The sequence below is a fragment of the Quercus suber genome, unplaced genomic scaffold, assembly GCF_002906115.3.
Source record: "Quercus suber isolate HL8 unplaced genomic scaffold, Cork oak 2.0 scaffold_584, whole genome shotgun sequence".
Lineage (NCBI taxonomy): Eukaryota > Viridiplantae > Streptophyta > Magnoliopsida > Fagales > Fagaceae > Quercus > Quercus suber.
The window spans coordinates 237,731-252,963 of NW_027070029.1; the positions used below are offsets into that span (position 1 = coordinate 237,731).

At 33.3% G+C, this 15,233-nt stretch overlaps 3 protein-coding genes across 3 annotated transcripts; 2 read left to right on the top strand and 1 right to left on the bottom strand.

Annotated features, from left to right (window-relative positions):
* Positions 1-6,076: 6,076 nt before the first annotated feature.
* LOC112030352 (peroxidase 19) lies at positions 6,077-6,834 on the bottom strand. Its single transcript, XM_024063038.2, is given in 2 exon segments — positions 6,077-6,223; positions 6,226-6,834. Coding segments are annotated over 2 exon segments (606 nt in total). The 5' UTR covers positions 6,731-6,834; the 3' UTR covers positions 6,077-6,122.
* A 772-nt stretch (positions 6,835-7,606) lies between these two features.
* LOC112029930 (uncharacterized) lies at positions 7,607-11,006 on the top strand. The gene is made up of 8 exons (XM_024062611.2): positions 7,607-7,762; positions 7,866-7,957; positions 8,598-8,664; positions 8,786-8,816; positions 8,932-9,072; positions 10,532-10,557; positions 10,664-10,719; positions 10,834-11,006. Exons 1-8 carry the CDS (start codon positions 7,721-7,723, stop codon positions 10,862-10,864), a joined length of 486 nt encoding a protein of 161 aa, XP_023918379.1. The 5' UTR covers positions 7,607-7,720; the 3' UTR covers positions 10,865-11,006.
* A 1,784-nt stretch (positions 11,007-12,790) lies between these two features.
* LOC136063845 (uncharacterized) lies at positions 12,791-14,903 on the top strand. The gene is made up of 4 exons (XM_065764806.1): positions 12,791-12,998; positions 14,429-14,454; positions 14,561-14,616; positions 14,731-14,903. The coding sequence occupies exons 1-4, from the start codon at positions 12,791-12,793 to the stop codon at positions 14,759-14,761; spliced, it is 321 nt and encodes a 106-aa protein (XP_065620878.1). The 3' UTR covers positions 14,762-14,903.
* The last annotated feature ends 330 nt before the right edge of the window (positions 14,904-15,233 follow it).

The window sequence follows — 15,233 nt, forward strand, 5'->3', positions numbered from 1 at the left end:
CTAGTTTTGCAATCATGATCAACTGTACTCTTCACTGCCTTTTGATCTGTTTGTGGACCTCGCAAAGTTCTCTTTTAAGTTAAAAGTTAAAACTATTATTCCTGTCCTTTACTTTGATCAAGCTATTTTCTTTTGGTCGGGTAAAAAGATAAAAATGAAATAACGCGGTTAAATATATATGGACTAGCTAATCGGTGGATGATATTTTGTTCTTCAATCAAGAATAATCGAAGTTGATTTCTGTTGGGAGTTTGATTTTGTGTATGATCCTATTTGTCTAACCCGACTTGGAAGTGTTACGGTTTTAAATGAGAAATTTTCAAAGGTTCAATTTATGAGTACTCTGACTTTTGGACCTGTTTTTAGCCCATTTTGGATTTTTTTTTTTTTTTTTTTTTGGGAAATTATATATACTGTTGCTCCATATTAATTAAGGTTCAATGTATTGAAAATTGTACTACTGTACAAATGCCCCTATATATTTTTTCCTTATATAATGAAATTGTTGCAACTTCTTGGAGGTAGGCACATTATCGAATCACATAAATGTTTGTGTTGTATGACTGCTTATTTGTGCAATTTTTTCTCAATTTTTTGCATCTTACAAATTCTAAGAATTAAGTTAAATTCTTAAAAATTTCAATTTTCACAATGATTGGTGATACCCGTGAATGGTTATTTCGCATCCTAAATAAAATTTTGTAATGTGACAAGAAGAATCTAGATGCTAGACACCGGATTTCTTTTTGCCTAAAAGCACCACATATCAAACTACCTATATATTATTTGTTGAATAAAAATCCTGTCCTGTTTTAAATGTGGCACTTTATGCTTTACAAATAACAACTTGATGTGTGTGTGTGTATATATATATATATATATATAACTAAGACTTAAAATGAAAAACAAACAAAATCAAATCAAGTACGTAGCATTGGTGAATAATTATAGAGCAGTTGGGATCCAATCCTCTTAAATGTGATTTCAATAATTCCAATAGACACTCTTTAATTTGTCTCTTGCTCAATTTCCACCATCATGATACCTATGTTACTCTTCAGTCTTCACCCCCTATTTGGTCTAACACGACAGCATCTCTCTCTCCAGCATTATTTTATTTATTTCATATTTTGGCCTTCACGGGTCTTGGTTCTCACTAATTTTCTACATGACAATTTGCCCCACAACAAACTTTTACTCATGGTCTTTACTTTTTATATTCTCTTCCCAATGACCACTATTCCTCCTTTGTCCTAAGCTGCCCCATGGTCCAAACCATGCCTGTCCCTTCTTCTTCATCTTCTTCTTCTTCCATGTTTGTTTTCTCTTGTTTGCTCATCATTTTCTTGCTTACCCTTCATTCCTCAAATTGTTTAGCCAAACCAACCAATACCACTCCCCAACTCTCAGTTGACTACTACGCCAAATCATGCCCCCAACTCGAGCAATTCATTGGGTCCATCACCAGCCGACAGTTCAAAGAATCACCAGTCTCCGGGCCTGCCACCATTCGCCTTTTCTTCCACGACTGCTTTGTAGAAGTAATAACAATTCCACACAAGCAATTGGCTTTGCATGCATCTCCATGTTAGCATATCATACCATATCAACTTATTAGCATGAGTTTTCAAGTGATAGCCCGATAGTAATGACATCTTTTGTAGTGTTTAATTTCTCTGATTCGAATTTCAAACCCAACCTTTTCATTCCCCCCAGTCTACTTATCCAAAATGCACGATCTTAATTAGATATTGGTATTCGATAATGCATATTTATGATTTTATTTAACATATTCTGAAGTTCTTTTTATTTATTTATTTTTAATTTGTGCAATTAATATTGGTGAATTAAGGGATGTGATGGATCAATATTGATATCATCGAAGCCGGGAAGTAAAATGTTGGCAGAGAGGAATGCTCAGGATAACAAGGACTTAAGAGTGGAGGGGTTTGAGACCATAAGTAAGGCCAAAGCTTTGGTGGAGAGCAAGTGCCCTGGCGTTGTGTCATGTGCCGACATTCTAGCAATTGCAGCCAGAGACTTTGTACATTTGGTCAGTGCCTCTTTTCTTTTCACCTCCTTAGTCCTTCTCTGCTTAAAGTAGCATAGTGACCAGTCACATGCAAGCCACAAGTCCCAACCCCATAACTTGAATCTGATTTTTAATGTTATTTTCACCCTTTTTCATGTAGTTGAATAGTTAAAATACTAGTAAAGTAATCACTAATTGCATACTCTGTCTATCAATGATAATACCAATTGCTTAAAAGGCATTGGCAATTTGACTCCAAAATGTTGGTGGTGGTAACAAACATGGTCCCACCGAGCGTGTCACATCAGTTAGTTGGTCTAAGAAGAGCCACTGTTAGTAAACATGCACGGGTACCCTGTGCTCTATACGAGAAAAAGAAAGCCCTCTTTGCAATGTTGATTACTTGCTCAGGAAATACTGAAATACTCCGTAGTAAAAAAGGATTCAAATTCCAATAGATAATTCTTCTCTACCGCGCAAAGCAGTGTGCTAAACTATTTGATCAACTAATTATAAGTTCTTCTCATTTATAGAGAAAAACCTTAAGAAGACTTGGCATTGTCTATTTTAGGGTCTATATCATTAACTTTATATATGTATATATATGTCCTTCAATGTAGAAAATATTGCAAGGCAATAGAGCAATATCTCTTGCATTTCTTTTTTCATGTCATACATATGTAATAATAACACATTAAAGAAACTAGATATTTTTGTCAATGATTGTTAATATATTTATTTTCAGATATGGATGATACTTCCAAAGTAGAAAGATTAAGCTAGGGTTGTTTAGTCCTTATCTGTAAAACAAGGAAAATTAAAACTGGATTTATGGACATTTCCATGTACCTAATTTGTCCATATAATAGCTACCAAAAAATAATTGTCCTTAATAAGTATTTGTCCTACACTGATGTTGGTTATAACATCTTGGGTCTCCAAATCAGTGAATGTCAGGCCTTATGAAAAGTCAAGATAAATTATTTCGGCCTTAGGAACAGGCCAGATTCTCGAAAAAACAAATATAATAGTAATGGAGGATCAGGCCAGCCCATCTTAATTGGTATTAAAATACTACTGATTCGTCTCATTATTCTAGTATTAGTAAATAAATGCACCAGTATACACACAGGACAAAATTATTTCATAGAAGTATGCTAAGTTGCCAACCTTTGTCTACTTGGGCTTCTGACCCAATCAGTTTTTTTTTTTTCCTTTCTTTTTTTTTTATAAATTTGATAGTTACAACATGAAATCGAAGATTTGAAGCGCTGTTGTCATTAAAAATACTAGTAAGAGTGTTAACCAATTAACAACTTCTAACCCCAATAATCTGCCCTCTGTGGTGCAGTTTTATAACTAAACTATGGTCTTGTTTGGTTTTTGAATATTAATTGATTTCAAATCTTGGTCTAAAATAAAAGTTTGAACCTGCATTCTTGTTCGCCTTAGCTCAGCCTACCTAACGGAATGCCCTGCTCGGGTGCATTTGGATGAACTTCAGTGTATTTATTTAGTTTTTGAACAAATATCAGCATATCTATTTTATTGCGTAAAAAATACGAGTATACATTAAAAAATATATATAACAATAAACAATTTATAAAAAGCTTTAGAGCATCCGTAGCAGCCGTGGCAAAAATTTTGCCATTTTACCACATCAAAAGCCTACTTTATTATTTTACCACATCATTTTACAACATACCATTTATCAGATGTTCTATATTTCAATTCTATACATTAAAATAATATTTACTACCCATTAAAATAATATATTATCTCTACCCCATTATCATCATCAACAGCAACAACATCACCAGCCCAACCACCAGCCACCAATATCCACGGCCACAACAACTCCAACAGCCACCACCAGCCACCAATACCAAATAAAGAAAAAAAAGCTTCATACCCCTCATCTGGGGGTTTGAATGAAAAGCATAAGCAAATCCAAGAACTGAAAAATAACAAGATTGCACCAAAAATTAAGCTCAACACAGACAAAATCCTTCAGAGCTAAGACTCACATCAGAATTTGCATATGCATAGCACAACCCAATCAAAACCCTTGAGAATCAAAGTAAACCAACATCAAAAAAATTGCATCAAAATTGCGAACAGCCTAAAATAAAATCATTGACCCATATTAGAAATTGCATCAAAATTATCAAGCAACCAAGCAAAAAATGAAAATTCTTGAAAAATAAGCAAAACCCACATCAGAATTTGCATAAAAAATCATCCAGAAGCAAAAATTCTTCAAAATCAAATCAAACCCACATCAGAATTTGCACAGTCAAACTGATCATGACGAACACTCCGGCGGCGGACCTCGCCCTCACAAACCCAAGCATGATCGTGATGAACACTCCGGCGACGGACCTCGCCCTCACGAACCTCGCTTACTGCTCGCACGCCCATCTTCATGGCTTCGCTGCTTACTGATCGCACGCCGATCTTCATGGCTTCACCGTCCCTGGCACCAAGCTCTACCTTGCCTCCATCGCTGATTCCTCCATCGCCGATTCCTTTGTCCTTCGCCAATTCCTTTGTTCTTTCTGGGTTTTTTTTTGAACTGGGAATTGGAGTTTGATTTGAGGTGCAAAGAGAGAAGAAGGAAGATTTTTGGGTTTGATTTGAGGTGCAAAGAGAGAGAAAGACGTTTGAGATTGAGGGAGAGGAGCTGGGAATCTGATCTAAAGAGGAAAGAGCACCGGTTGGGAGAGAGGGACAAATCGTGAGGAGAGAGAAAAGTCGAATAAAAAATAATAAACGCATATGCAACATTTCGTCCGTACCGTGGTATATTTGTAACGTTACTGTTCAATGTTGCAAAAATTATAAGATTTAGAACATCTGATAAATGAGGTTGTTTGGTGTTTGGTGTGCTAAATGTGCCAAATATTTGGCATTTGGCACATTTAGCACATCTAGTGTGGATGCTCTTACAAACGCATTCTTAACTTTGGGCTGTCCTTTACTAGGCCTGGCCTCTGGCTGATCAACTCTGCAGCTTTAAGACCAATTTTGTCGGTCAGGTGGCTTTATCTCCAATTCAATAGTGAGCACATGAGCACCATAGCATTTAATTATTTTTGCCATAAACAACATGTTCTAGAGTACTCCTTTCTTAATAAAAAGAGATAGGGTACATGAAAAAAAAAAAAAAAATCAAAATCAAAATAATTATTTAAAACCTCTAATTTTATTTTAATGTAATTGAGTCTTTTAAATTTTAAATTTATTCAATTTTATCATTCCATCCAATTTTGTTAAAAACTGCCATTAAGTATGATTATATATATATAGGGAAAGAGAGGGAAAGGGAGAGACTAACAAACTAAGGATGAAATCCCTTAGGCTTTGTTTGGTTAGGGGGATGGAAATGTGAGATTAAAAAGAAATCTATTTATTTTTCACCATATGTATTTAGTAGAAAAGATGGAAAAAGTAAAATGATAGAAAGTAAATTATTATTATGTCCTTATACTAAAAGTAAAAGGATAGAAATGTAGAAATAATTTTGTACTTTTTTTTTTCTTAAACCCAATTTCTTTCAACTTTTATTCATAATTTGAAAGGAAAATAAATTCTTGACCTAAGTGAAAAACTCCATCCACCCTCACCTTTCCTCTCCTTTTTCATTTTAACCAAATAATGAAAAATCATATTTTCTATCACTTTTCCTTTCCCTATTTTCTATCTTTCCCTTTTTCAATCTAACGAAACATAGCATTAGGTTGGCGGCTACACTCTTACTAATTATTAGATAACTGGCATGTTAGCCGCCCATGTGGATGTGGAAATTCAACAAGATAGACCTTATTGCAACAAAAATTGAAAATAAATTGACGTTACATCATGTCACAAAAATGATTGTCCTCATTCAAAAAAAAAAATTTGATTGTATTTTTTTTTTTTTACTCCCAAAGACCTTATCTACAACCAATACCAAACACAAATTGAATCCAGAGGACTTAAAAGCCAATCACCTCAACCAAACACATCGAAATAAAAATAAAACGAAGAATCTAAATCCCCCTCCCCCCCCCCCCCTCCCTCCTCTCTCTCCTCCAGAAGAAAAAAAAAATCAGGACATATGCATACCACAATCTTTCCTCTTCTCTCCTTGTTTTCCTCCCCTCTTTACACCTATTGAACCCATTTTGTCCATAGCTACTACAAAAGATTGAAAAACTTTTGCTTATCCTGCGCCAAAGCTTGAACAAGTGGTTTGGTCCTTGGGTCCAAAAATAAAGCTTGGTCTGTGGCTAGTAAGCCTAGTTTAGCAACTAAATTCCTATAGTAAGCATGGTCAAACAAGAATGGGGTGGTAACATCAAATGGTGCAACAATGTCATTATTGCCACCATAACGTGGGCATGACATTTTCAGTGCCTTTAGGAGCCTTGGATCAATGGCTGGGTCAGGCTTCTTAGTGCCACGATAGTCATAGAGCCTGCTTAAAAAATTCTGACAGTGGGCAAAGCCAATTGTATGGGCACCCGAGAGGACTACTAGGTCATTTGGTGTCAACCCCTTTGAGCTGAAGAGTTTGAGTAACTCATCAATGGTGGAATTTGAGCGTGGGATATTGGATGCTACTCTTGATGCCATTGATATTCTTCCATCCCACCTCCCTTTCCTCACTTGGTAATAAGGACCCCCTGCCTGCACCAACCATGAATTTGATTTCATATTATTGCTAATGTGATAGACTATTAACGACAGCTAAAAAATTGTCAGTTGTGAGCTAACTTACAAACTTTTAACTCCTGGACAAATTTATATTTTGATTTTGATTTTTTTTTTTTTNTTTGGTAATATTATTTTAGTAACGTTGTTTGTATTTTTTAAAAATACGGGTGGATGAAAAAGTGTGTAAAAATACGTATAATATTGTGTAAACACTAAAAACTGTTGTTTAAAATACACTACTAAACAACTCCACAGTATTTTTAAAGATTTATAAATAGGTTATTAAAAATAATTATTCAAATGAATTGAACCAAATAAATCTCTTCTAATCTTTCTTAAAAACAAATAAACAAACAAACAGATCGACAAATAAATAGCTCTTCTATCTTTTTTCTCACAACTAATCTGCTAATAAGTTGTTTGCACTAAATTTTCAAAATTAAAAAAAATATAAATGACCTCTTTTTTTCTATGTAATTTTTTGCTAAAATGCAAATCAAACAATCTAAGAGCATTCACATTAGTCTCAATAAACTAATCTGACATTAAAAATATAGCTAAAACCCACAAAAAGTCTACGCATCAGTCTCAACAAACTGAAATTTTTTTACATATTTTTTTTTAGATGGTAAATGAAATTTATTTAAAACCTCTAATTTTATTTTAATGTAATTGAGTCTTTTAAATTTTAAATTTATTCAATTTTATCATTCCATCCAATTTTGTTAAAAACTGCCATTAAGTATGATTATATATATATAGGGAAAGAGAGGGAAAGGGAGATGAGCCTTATATATTCTTCCTTAAAAAAAAAAAAAAAAAAAAAAAAACGACTATATATTCAACAAGAATATATCCAAATTGGGCTATTATAAAAAGAAAAACTTGCATAGCCTCTCAGGCTTGCCTTCCTTTGCAACCATACGCACCAGGCCCACAACTTTGGCTAATAGAAACAGCAGTACCAAGAAACCACAACTAATCAGAGCAATGAGAGCCGTTGTTCAGCGAGTCGCCTCCGCAAGCGTCGAGGTCAGTCTCTCTCTCTCTCTCTCTCTCTCTCTCTCTCACAATTTTTGAGGATCTTATCCTACGCCACCGGCGCATGATAGCATAAGTGTCGTGTATTGTCCAGGTGGATGGGCGCATCGTATCAGAAATTGGGCCGGGCCTGCTCGTTCTCGTCGGACTCCACGAGTCCGACTCCGACTCCGATGCCGATTACATGTTCGTTTTCTACTTTTAATAATTCATTTTAATTCCGTACTATATATATATATATATTTTAAAGTTTAATAAATAAATAAAAATGGCTAAAATCCAAATTACTCGTTTAAACTAGTTTGAGTAATTTGTCATTTTCACCCTCTAAAATTTATTTATTTGTTTTGGTCATTTTCATTGTTAAAATTTGGGAAAAATGGCCTGACACCTGAATTTTGAGGCATTTCCACATACACATTGTAGTTGTATTTTCGTTAATTTAGTGCATAAACTTTGGTACTGTGGCAAATTAAGAGCAACTCTCCTAAAGTTCAAGAGTGTGTCAAGGCATTTTACCGGTTAAAATTTATTTATTTATTTTTGTCATTTTATTTATTTTTAACATTTGGTCCTTCCGTTCGCCGTTTGTAAAACTTGACTCTATTCGCATATGTGATACACGCCGTCTTATTGGAAGGTAATTTTATATATGGCAATGGATAGAATGACCAATTTGATATAATTGTTAAAGTTTGAAGACTAAAATGACAAAGGAAAAAATAATAATAATCTTTAGGCATAAAAATGACAATTCACCCAAACTTAAAAATTGTTCGAGTGCTTAAATTTTTTATTTATTAGTATTTATGAATTATGTCTACAGTTGTCGTAAAGTCTTGAATATGAGGTTGTTCCCTAATGAAAGTACAGGCAAAGGCTGGGACCATAATGTAATTTCATCACTCTCCCTTTTTTTTTTTCGGCTGTGCATTATAACTGCCAGTTTAACTGTATTAACTGCTATTATAAAAGTCCTTTTTTAATTTTTGAAGTTTATATCTTGGACTGCAGGTAATGCAGAAAAATTACGAAGTTCTGCTAGGTAATAGCATTAGCATGCATCTTTTTTCTTTTTTCCTTATTTAAATACATGGGGGGAAATGTATGTTACAATGCAGTGGCATTGAGTAAATTTAACAAGTATGGTGTTTTTACAGTGAGTCAGTTTACATTGTATGGAATCTTGAAGGGTAACAAGCCAGACTTCCACGTGGCAATGCCGCCTCAGACGGCGAAGCCCTTTTATGCTTCTTTAGTTGAGAGATTCCAGAAATCCTATAAACCAGATGCAATAAAAGGTAGATTTTTCCTGTTTTTTTATTTGTTTTAATGTTAGGTTGTTGTGTGATGTTATCTTTGTATACGTATTACTTGGTGGCACTGAGTAGAAACTTGGGGAAATGCTGTGTTTAATAATACAGCATGTGTCAGCTGTCACATTTCTGTATACAGTGGTGCTTGTTGGCCAATTTTTGTATTAGTAATTTAGTATTAACATTATGGTTTTAACATGTCAACAATAAATATATTGCTCAAAAATTATAATTTGATTGCTATTTTGGATTGAACAAATAAGTAGCTAGATGCCTTAACAAATGTATTTGTAGTTATTTTAACCCATATAAAGATGTTATTGGTGTGGACACCACATTATGTCACACACTATATCACATCTGAGGAGATAATCATTATGTTATCTTTATCTTTATTTGGGTTTATCTTTAGCATTTGATTAGTATTGGATTAGTATTTGAGATTGATTAGGATTCGTTTTAAGAATGTTTATCTTTATCTATTGTGATTCCTAGAAGTTGTATACAAAGTTCCTGGTTTATTTTGTATTTAGACTATTATTAATATTATTTAGAGATGTTTGGTGGTGAATCCAAAAAACCTTAGGTGGTGAAGCCTAAGGTTTAGGACTAATCTAGGTGGGAAGCCTAGGTTGTCTTGCATCAGTTACGAAACATGAACTAGGGACGTTTCTATTAAAGCATGGAATGGAAGTGCTGTTCTGATGTGTTCTGGGATTATGCATTTGTTGAACCAGTTGATGAATTATGATGACCTGTCATGGTTATAGTGAAGTATGTGGAATTGCTTTTGTGTACATACTTTGTTTTCCTCTGCTTTAACCGTAGTCCTACTGAGTTAGGATAGAAAATTAAATTCACATTGGATATAAATGGTAGTAGTTTTATTCTTCTTTGTAATATAAAAACAGTGCACAATCAATTTAGCTAGGGTTCCAATCATACTACCTTTTTTACAATGCTAAGCTCGCCAGCTGTAATTGTAGGGCAGTAAGTCCATCCCCGCTGCTTTCACATTGGCTCCCCACTAGAAGGCTGAGATTTGAACTAGTGCCTCCGCTTTATGAGATGTGGTTTCCAATTGATTGTGCTATTTTAGGTTCATATTTGAGTGATAGATATTGTTACATTTATGGAAAATTTGTTTCTGGGTTAACCAATTTTCTGAAATTTATCAGAATTATTTTAGGGACTTGCAAGGAAACCTATAGATTAAGATTCTCGTTATTCCTATCATCTCCTTAACTTCTCTCCACAAAGTAACTCATTAACAATGCAGTTTTAGTCTTCCTACCACTCTTTGGTCTTTGAAAAGATTTATGTTTCTTCGCTGACGTTGCACAGTAAGCACATTTTTTTTAATTAATATATCACTCTGCTAGAAAATAATTACATTTTCATGTTTGATATCTTAATTATTCATTTCCACTTTTCGGTTGTGTAGATGGTGTATTTGGGGCAATGATGCAGGTAAAGACCTTGACAAATTTGTTTCTTTCCTTGATTATTCTAGTTTTTGTTTCATGTATTACCTTGAGAATAGCTCTTAGACTTTGATCTTTCAAATGAGATACAGGTCAATTTGGTTAATGATGGACCAGTCACGATGCAGCTCGACTCACATTCCCCAAAGTGAGTACTACCTCTAAATGATTTTAGTGGCTGCATGTTATTCAGTTGTTTCCATGACTTTGTCTACTTTTTTAGTTAAGCTTGTTTAACTAAAAGAAGGTTGAACCATTGTAGGAATACAAATGATGCAGTAGAAGAATCATAATTTGGTCAATTGTATTTGGATCAACTGAAATTCAGCAATGGACCTATGTTTCTTACTTCATTATATGCTGGACACCTTGAAAAATCAGCTTGGCAGGATGTAAGACATGATATTCTCAATTACAATAAAACTCTTTCACCTATGATGAGATCTATCTTGCTTTATTTCATTTGTTGTGTTTTTGTTTTTAATGACTCAACGATTGGCCTTTTACTTAGTTGATGATTAACGAGATTGATTTGACAAAGGATGTGAGGAGGTGTGTCATTGAGCAATGGGCACTATGATGTGCTTTAACACAAATGAAATTTTTTTAGTGACATAGAGAGGGGTTAGACAAAGAGAAATCTGATGTGAGAAACAATTGAAAGGATAAGAACAACTGAACAAGATAATATAGGGCCATAGTCTATATTGGTCGCTGATTTGAAGTTGTAATTTAGGTATCAAAAGCCGACTTCAACTAACCAAAATACTAGACTATTAGAATTAATTATCGAATTATAAATTTCATGATTTATGTGTTACTTAATTTTTATCTTTGAGTGGTTTTTTAAAAATAGTTGAAAGAAAGAAAGAAAGAAAGAAAGGAAAAAAAAAAAGATATTAGAAAGTATGTTCAATTTTTTTTTAGACGTGAAAAATATATGGGTCATTTCAAATCAATTTGACCTGTGATAGTCCAAGTTATGTTCACAGGAATAGTAACTCATATTAGTCCAATAAATTTTTAACCCGAATTCAATCTGACTTGAACTCGATCCGACCTAATCCATACCTAATTGACCTGACATGTTTGCTCACTCTTATATATATGGACCCATACAATATAAGAGAAGATGCAGAAAATTATTACACCATATGCCATAATCCAATTCCGCCAACTAGGACCCAGGCTCCCAACACAACCCCATTTATGCCTCCAGAACAATCAAGTACTTGCTACGTGTATCCCACAGTCCATCTTTCGTAAATCTACGACAGTAAAGTTCATAGTTTTAAAAACTGAATCGGTCGTTCAATTGGTTCAATCATAAATCGGGCCTAAATTTTGTATGATTCTCTCTAAAAGGTAAAAACCAAAAGTATCAAAAATAAAAAAAAATGCGCCGGTCCAACCGACAAAATTGAGAACTTAAATGGTTAGAACGGTTAAAGATCTGGTTTTTTATTTTTTATTTATTTATTTTTAATTTTTTTAAGCTGAAGGACAAAACTTAACTACAAAATTGGTTGTAACTTATGCATTACTATATATTTTGAAAATTTAACTGTTGAATTGCATGTTCTTTACACTCTTAATACACATGTCAAATTTTGTGTCAATTAGACATTATTTATTATATAATATATAAATTTATATTTTATGTATAATTTTAAACTACAAAAACTTTCAATTTAAATAATTTATAGTTATTGATCTTTAATTTTTTAGAATTTTTACAAGCAAAGAGAGTACAAAAAGAAGATGTAGTCCAAATGTGAATTTGTCAAAATTTACCTCTAATAAAAAGATATTGAGTAAGGTTAATTTTGTAGATAAACTTTGTTATAAGGTTAAAGATCAGTTTTGTCTGATACAAAAATGTAGTTTTGGAAAATTTTCTTATTAATGCAGTCAAAAGTATGAGTGAAAAAGTAGGTGTCAAAGATCAACGCATTAAAAGTTAAAAAACAATGTTAAATATTAAGAACCTATTTAGTATTATTTTATATTTAGGGGACGTTTGATACACTGGATTAGAATTACAATATGAATGATAATTTTTTATTGTTAAAATGTGTTATAACAGATAAATATGTTCATAACTCATAAGTTTGGTTATGAGCTATAACATTAAAATAAAACTTAATATCTATTTTATCAAATATCTTACTCATATATATATATATATATACTTTTTTCTTTTTTCCTTATTTAAATACATGGGGGGAAATGTATGTTACAATGCAGTGGCATTGAGTAAATTTAACAAGTATGGTGTTTTTACAGTGAGTCAGTTTACATTGTATGGAATCTTGAAGGGTAACAAGCCAGACTTCCACGTGGCAATGCCGCCTCAGACGGCGAAGCCCTTTTATGCTTCTTTAGTTGAGAGATTCCAGAAATCCTATAAACCAGATGCAATAAAAGGTAGATTTTTCCTGTTTTTTTATTTGTTTTAATGTTAGGTTGTTGTGTGATGTTATCTTTGTATACGTACTACTTGGTGGCACTGAGTAGAAACTTGGGGAAATGCTGTGTTTAATAATACAGCATGTGTCAGATGTCACATTTCTGTATACAGTGGTGCTTGTTGGCCAATTTTTGTATTAGTAATTTAGTATTAACATTATGGTTTTAACATGTCAATAATAAATATATTGCTCAAAAATTATAATTTGATTGCTAATTTGGATTGAACATATAAGTAGCTATACGCCTTAACAAATGTATTTGTATTTATTTTAACCCATATAAAGATGTTATTGGTGTGGACACCACACCATGTCACGCACTATATCACATCTGAGGAGATAATCAATATGTTATCTTTATCTATATTTGGGTTTATCTTTAGCATTAGATTGGCATTGGATTAGTATTTGAGATCGATTAGGATTCGTTTTAAGAATGTTTATCTTTATCTATTGTGATTCCTGGAAGTTGTATACAAAGTTCCTGGTTTATTTTGTATTCAGACTATTATTAATATTATTTAGAGATGTTTGGTGGTGAATCCAAACAACCTTAGGTGGTGAAGCCTAGGTTGTCTTGCATCAGTTATGAAACATGAACTAGGGACATTTCTATTAAAACATGGAATGGAAGTGCTGTTCTAATGTGTTCTGGGATTATGCATTTGTTGATCCAGTTGACGAATTATGATGACCTGTCATGGTTATAGTGAAGTATGTGGAATTGCTTGTGTGTACATACTTTGTTTTCCTCTGCTTTAACCGTAGTCCTACTGAGGTCAGATAGAAAATTAAATTCACATTGGATATAAATGGTAGTAGTTTTATTCTTCTTTGTAATATAAAAAAAGTGCACAATCAATTTAGCTAGGGTTCCAATCATACTACCTTTTTTACAATGCTAAGCTCGCAAGCTGTAATTGTAGGGCAGTAAGTCCATCCCCACTGCTTTCACGTTGGCCCCCCACTAGAAGGCTGAGATTTAAACTAGTGCCTCCGCTTTATGAGATGTGGTTTCCAATTGATTGTGCTATTTTAGGTTCATATTTGAGTGATAGATATTGTTACATTTATGGAAAATTTGTTTCTGGGTTAACCAATTTTCTGAAATTTATCAGAATTATTTTAGGGACTTGTAAGGAAACCTATAGATTAAGATTTTCGTTATTCCTATCATCTCCATAACTTCTCTCCACAAAGTAACACATTAACAATGCAGTTTTAGTCTTCCTACCACTCTTTGGTCTTTGAAAAGATTTATGTTTCTTCGCTGACGTTGCACAGTAAGCACTTTTTTTTTTTAATTAATATATCGCTCTGCTAGAAAATAATTAAATTTTCATGTTTGATATCTTAATTATTCATTTCCACTTTTTGGTTGTGTAGATGGTGTATTTGGGGCAATGATGCAGGTAAAGACCTTGACAAATTTGTTTCTTTCCTTGATTATTCTAGTTTTTGTTTCATGTATTACCTTGAGAATAGCTCTTAGACTTTGATCTTTCAAATGAGATACAGGTCAATTTGGTTAATGATGGACCAGTCACGATGCAGCTCGACTCACATTCCCCAAAGTGAGTACTACCTCTCAATGATTTTAGTGGCTGCATGTTATTCAGTTGTTTCCATGAGTTTGTCTACTTTTTTAGTTAAGCTTGTTTAACTAAAAGAAGGTTGAACCATTGTAGGAATACAAATGATGCAGTAGAAGAATCATAATTTGGTCAATTGTATTTGGATCAACTGAAATTCAGCAATGGACCTATGTTTCTTACTTCATTATATGCTGGACACCTTGAAAAATCAGCTTGGCAGGATGTAAGACATGATATTCTCAATTACAATAAAACTCTTTCACCTATGATGAGATCTATCTTGCTTTATTTCATTTGTTGTGTTTTTGTTTTTAATGACTCAACGATTGGCCTTTTACTTAGTTGATGATTAACGAGATTGATTTGACAAAGGATGTGAGGAGGTGTGTCATTGAGCAATGGGCACTATGATGTGCTTTAACACAAATGAAATTTTTTTAGTGACATAGAGAGGGGTTAGACAAAGAGAAATCTGATGTGAGAAACAATTGAGAGGATAAGAACAACTGAACAAGATAATATAGGGCCATAGTCTATATTGGTCGCTGATTTGAAGTTGTAATTTAGGTATCAAAACCCGACTTCAACTAACCAAA

Coding starts and splice junctions, on each gene's coding strand:
- LOC112029930 (XM_024062611.2), top strand. CDS start 7,721: ATGAGAGCCGTTGTTCAGCGAGTCGCCTCCGCAAGCGTCGAG. Junction 7,958..8,597: donor GACTCCGATGCCGATTACAT/GTTCGTTTTCTA, acceptor TTATGTCTACAG/TTGTCGTAAAGTCTTGAATA. Junction 8,665..8,785: donor GCAAAGGCTGGGACCATAAT/GTAATTTCATCA, acceptor CTTGGACTGCAG/GTAATGCAGAAAAATTACGA.
- LOC136063845 (XM_065764806.1), top strand. CDS start 12,791: ATGGGGGGAAATGTATGTTACAATGCAGTGGCATTGAGTAAATTTAAC. Junction 14,455..14,560: donor TATTTGGGGCAATGATGCAG/GTAAAGACCTTG, acceptor AATGAGATACAG/GTCAATTTGGTTAATGATGG. Junction 14,617..14,730: donor CTCGACTCACATTCCCCAAA/GTGAGTACTACC, acceptor GAACCATTGTAG/GAATACAAATGATGCAGTAG.